Genomic DNA, 5721 nt, shown 5'->3' on the forward strand with positions numbered 1-5721 from the left:
TCAAACAACAGCTGAAAAGTCATCTCTACCGAAGCTTCTTGATTTCATCATCATAAAAAAAAGAATGTCTTTCTCTTTATTTATTCCTTCTCTTTCTAGCTTGTACTTATTTGAACAATGTCTAAAACATGGTATTACAAGCACTTCCTGTGTCTGTTTGTGTTACGTATGACAGAAACAGGATGTAAATGCAAGGCGTCTTTATTGCACACAGTGCAAGAGCCAGACAAGGAAACAGAGTCACAGGGAACACAGGCGGCCGGACACAAGGCTGGTGGAGTGGTGACGCAGGGACTTCAGTGGGCAACAGATGGTGGTGCTCAGTCCCGTGATGATCCCTCGAATCCCGGTGCGTGCAATCCTCGTGACAGTGCTAGGAATTCCAGTGCAGCGTGAAGATCCAGGAACAACCGACGATGACAAGGAGACTCAGGCAGGGACTAACGAACACGGGAACAGGTACGGGAGCACACCGGGGAGAACAACGATCTGACAACATGAAACACAGGTTACTGAACTTATAAAGGGAACAAACAATTGAGCACAGCTGGCGCTGCTGATCATCGCTGATCAGTGACCACGCCCACAGACACACACACAACAGCACGCTAGACGAGAGAGAGAGAATGAATTCATGAACCGTGACTCTTTAAGAAGAATCGCTTTATGTATCCCCCAATTGTAAGTCGCTTTGGATAAAAGCATGTGCAAAATGACTAAATGTAAATGTAATTATGTTTCCTCATTTGGATCTGATTCCAAATGCCTTGTTTCTGTGCAAAGGTTACTTCTTATGGCCCCTCCTATACATAGTACATAAGAACAGGACTACAACCCACATCAGACCTAAACGAATGATTGATCTGTGCATGTGTATGGTAGATCTCTCTGACTATGTCTTTTATTGAAACATTACTCTCGCAGGGCTCTGGCACAGGTACAATATTAGGTGCCCTGCTGTTGTTTTCGGTTATTTACCTGTTCTCCATTAGCTACAGCTCTCGGAATGAGGGAAAAAATTATCCTCCGGGACCCAAACCGCTGCCACTTCTGGGGAACCTGCACACGCTCAACCTCAAGAAAACCTACACGAGTCTTTGTGAGGTAAGCAAAAATGTTTCAGACAGCTGATTTTATTTTTGATGATTTTACCTATAGTTTTCCAACTTTTACTTGTAAACAGGCATAGATTTATTTCAAGGTTATGAATGGATCTCAAGCATTATCCAAAATAAGATAGATAAAGCATTCATTATAATATCATAGCTAAAAAAATCAATCTTCTCATCAATGCCCTTTAGACTACTTTGCCAATAGAGTATTCCCTCTTGTACCTTATTGCTTAAATGATACACATGCTTAGTAGGCAGTCACTGGCACACTTATAGTGTTTAAAAATTATAAATAGGTCATCTAGTTTTCATACTGGCTAGGGTAAGAGTCAATGGTAATGAATGGTCATGGAGATGGGCGTCGTGCAAGTAGGCAAATCCACAAGTAGAGAGTATTGTTTTAGAAGGTAAGCTGGGACAAGCTCTCTGAATCCTGTGTTCTTACAATACTTTATGTTATAAACCCATCAGACAGACCACAGATGAGATGATGCCAATAAATTATATATTTCAATAGCTCCCTCTTTTTCATCTTACAGCTGTCAAAACAATATGGGTCGGTTTACACAGTGCACTTTGGCCCCAAAAAAGTGGTGATATTATCAGGATACAAGGCTGTCAAACAGGCACTAGTGACTCTTTCAGAGGAGTTTGGAGACAGAGATATTACACCCATATTTCATGATTTCAACCAGGGATATGGTAAGAAGGCTTTCATGACTGCAGATGATCATTTAGTAAACACCTGGTTTTTCTGTAGATGTAAATGTCAAATTAATTCAGCACTTTGAAATAAAGGATAAATGATTCCTCTGTAGGGATCGTGTTTTCCAATGGTGAAAACTGGAGGGAAATGAGACGCTTTGCTCTTTCAAACCTGCGAGACTTTGGAATGGGCAAGAAAAGAAGTGAAGAGATTATCACTGAAGAAACAAAATATTTAAAAGAGGAATTTGAGAAGTTTGAAGGTAAGACTGCAAAGTGCAAAAACGAGACGATGCTGGGACTGAAACAGTTTTAAGTATTAACATTATGTACACCCATGTGCAGGACAACCATTTGAAACAACCCTGCCAGTGGCCATGGCTATTTCAAATGTCATCTCTGCCATCATCTACAGCACCAGATTTGAGTACAGCAACACCAAGTTACATCACATGGTCAAGCGAATTTACGAAAACATGAGGATGACTGGATCTACTTCAATTCAGGTGCCCAGATATTTCTAATGCATTATTTTGATTTTGACTTTTAAATTAAAAAAATTATCTGCCCAACTCAATCAGAGCAGCTTCAGGAATTTGTTATAATTTGGTATATTAAATTTTTATTTGACCCTCTAACTCTAGCACTCTCTATTCTAATTTTATTCTTAAAAAAAAAAAAAAAAATTCTAATCTTTTTTGTTCTGTCTGTTTTTTTCATTTATTATACAATTAACAAAAGAAAAAAAAAATCTAAATCTAGCTTGCTCTATTCTTTTTCTATTCTGTCTGTTTTTCTTTTTATTTATTATATTATTTAAAAAGCCCTTGCTATGTGTACTGCGTTAAGCTAACGGAGACTTGTTATAGCACTTGTATATCATTGCTCTTTTGTTGTTTTTAATTGCTTCCATTGTCCTCATTTGTAAGTCGCTTTGGATAAAAGCGTCTGCTAAATGACTAAATGTAAATTTTGCAGTTGAGATGTATGTAAATTTTCAATGGTACATTATTCAGTTTTGCTTATTTGCAGCTCTACAACATGTTTCCTTGGATTCGTCCTCTTGTGGCCAATCAAAAACGTATTGTGAACAATGTCAAAGAAGCGTTCAGACAAAGTGAGGAAATAATAAAAGGTCTGAAGAAGACACTGAACCCTCTGGACCCCAGAGGAATCGCTGACTGTTTCCTGATACGACAACTAAAAGATGAGGTACTGCCCGTAGTTAAATCGATTTGCTATTTCATTCTGACATCTAATTGTCTTGGCTTTCACCATCATGACTTCTGCAGGAATCTGGCAAAACAGACTCTTTGTACCATTCAATGAATTTATATTGTACAATAAACAACCTATTTGGTGCTGGTACCGACACTACGGCCACAACGCTACGCTGGGGTCTTCTGCTCATGGCCAGATACCCTGAAATACAAGGTATAGGTGCATCTAAATGCAGGGGTATTGCATTGCTTTTTTTTATATTTGATTTGTGTTATGTATGTATGTATATTTATTTATATTGCATGGTGTCAACCACAATCAAGTATTCAGTAATGATGTTATAAACTCTCGTACTGTGGTCTTTCTTGTTCATTTAACATAGCCAGGGTTCAAGATGAGATTGACCGAGTGATTGGTAGACGTCAGCCAGTGGTGGAAGACAGGAAGAACTTACCATATATAGATGCTGTGATCCATGAAACCCAGAGATTTGCAAACGTAGTACCCATAAGCGTCCCCCGTCAGACCACCTGTGATGTTCACCTGAATGGATACCTCATCGAGAAGGTCTGGCTCCAGTAAGAACATGCAATGTTCTTGATTATGTGTTTGCACCATTTATCATTGATCTTTTGTGTTGTTTTGTGCAGGGTACCAGTGTGTGGCCACTACTGACATCTGTACTGAGGGATGAAAATGAGTGGGAAACTCCTGACAGCTTCAACCCAAGTCATTTCCTAAATAAGCAGGGCCAGTTTTTAAAAAGGGATGCCTTCATGTCCTTCTCTGCAGGTGCAGTGGACTTCAAATTCACTACTTATATTGTGCCATCGCAAATGTTTTTTGTTAATCATTTGCTTATTGATGTTTTCAGGCCGCAGGGTTTGTCCTGGAGAGAGTTTGGCTAGGATGGAGCTCTTCCTGTTCTTCACCTCCCTCCTTCAGCATTTCCGCTTCACTCCTCCTCCAGGAGTGTCTGGAGATGAGCTGGATCTCTCACCAGTCGTGGGCTTCACTCTGAACCCAGCCTCCCACAAACTGTGTGCAGTCAAACGGGCTTAAAGTTATATGCATGCTATAGAATGTCCGTTACTTTATATATTTTTTTTTTTTGTTTGTTTGTTTGTTTTTGCTTGTATATTGCATTTATTCATTTAGATTTCCATTGGAAACACATTGAATGCTTATTATTTTTAGATCAATAACTATATTGCCCTTGCTGTTTTCAAGTATAAAAGCATGCTAAATATGTAAATGTCACTTCATGCAATCATGCAAATATTTTTGGTAAAACTGATGACACCACTTACACTTGGAAGCAATGTAAAGTAAAAGTTGCCTACAGATGTTTCCTTTAACTAAAAGATTAATCAGTACATAAATGAATAAACTTATCACAATTTTTGGTGTCATTTTGGTTTTTAAATTTGCATTTGCACAAATGGCAAATGCCTGTTTTATCATTCTATTTAATAACGTTTAATAATAATAGCAGTTAAATCAGGATCTGTTTAAAATAAAATTAGTTGTTTGTAAAAGTCTATTTGATATATGACTGATAACTATGAACTAGCTAAGATTTAACTGCCTAGAATTGAAAGTAACTAAATGTCAAAGATAATATTTTCTTGGCCAACATATTTAACGAATGGTGTGTCAATGAAACAAGAAAGTAATGCTTTAATCATCATCTTTATGATGGGTGGGTCATGTTCAGCTCACATTTAAAGTCAAAGAGTGCCAACTTGCACAAACTTTTTTTAACCAGTGTAGCCCGATTAACGACTCAGTTTGAATCAGTCTGAAGAGCAGATACTGAATCAACATCTGCTAGCTAAATGATCTGCAAGAAATCAATAACTTGTTCTCTGTAAAAAAAATTATAAACCTAGCTACTCTTAAAGACCAAGCTCTTCGGTGACCAGGAAGGGACATGTTCGGTTCACTTAGTTTTGTCGTGGCCACAAGATTATTTTGTCAGGGGAAAGATATCCTTTTGTTGTGTCCACGTGATGTGGAGTCGTCACTCTTTCTTCAAAACCTTAAACAAGTTCAGGCAGTTTAGACACAGTTCGCAGATCTCATACACTCTTTTTGCACCATGATAAACTGATGCAAAACCCTAAACACAAGAAAGCAAAATTTAAGCACAACTGCAACACAACTTTTATTGTTTACACAGAATAATTCAAAACGTGCACACTTATTTCTAAATATGTGAATGTACAAAATATAATCCAGTTCAAAGTGCAGAGATGGCATGGGTGCATCCTTCAATCTGAGAGGTACGGAAGAGTGTGTATATGAGGAGGAGGAAGAGGAGGATGAGGAAGAACAAGACTAAAAACAGTCATTTCAGATGAAACATGAGCTACTGTGAAAAAACATGTTCTTATGTATGGAATGACAGAGGCAGGACAAAGAGTTCAACCTAAATTGAGCAGATTCTCTGTGGCCACCATAATCAGTTGGAAAGTTCAAAAGAACGGCAAAAGAAGAGTGGAAGAGAATCTTGTGTAGAATTTCAAGATTACCAAGCACCAAGACTAAAGCACTCTTTCTACTAAACCTTAAACAGGTTCAGGCAGTTAGGCTCTACTTGCAAATCTCATGCACTCTTTTTGCAAAACTCTAAACACATTTTCATTCACTTAAACACTTATCACACTGCGATACATTTGTG

At 38.1% G+C, this 5721-nt stretch overlaps 1 protein-coding gene across 1 annotated transcript; it reads left to right on the top strand.

Moving 5' to 3' along the window:
- The first annotated feature begins 823 nt into the window (after window positions 1–823).
- LOC109083671 (cytochrome P450 2K6-like) lies at window positions 824–4440 on the top strand. The gene is made up of 9 exons (XM_042717582.1): window positions 824–1104; window positions 1652–1814; window positions 1931–2080; window positions 2163–2323; window positions 2850–3029; window positions 3110–3251; window positions 3421–3605; window positions 3689–3830; window positions 3913–4440. Exons 1-9 carry the CDS (start codon window positions 895–897, stop codon window positions 4098–4100), a joined length of 1521 nt encoding a protein of 506 aa, XP_042573516.1. The 5' UTR covers window positions 824–894; the 3' UTR covers window positions 4101–4440.
- Window positions 4441–5721: the final 1281 nt, after the last annotated feature.

Source organism: Cyprinus carpio, chromosome A3, assembly GCF_018340385.1.
Source record: "Cyprinus carpio isolate SPL01 chromosome A3, ASM1834038v1, whole genome shotgun sequence".
NCBI classification, from domain to species: domain Eukaryota; kingdom Metazoa; phylum Chordata; class Actinopteri; order Cypriniformes; family Cyprinidae; genus Cyprinus; species Cyprinus carpio.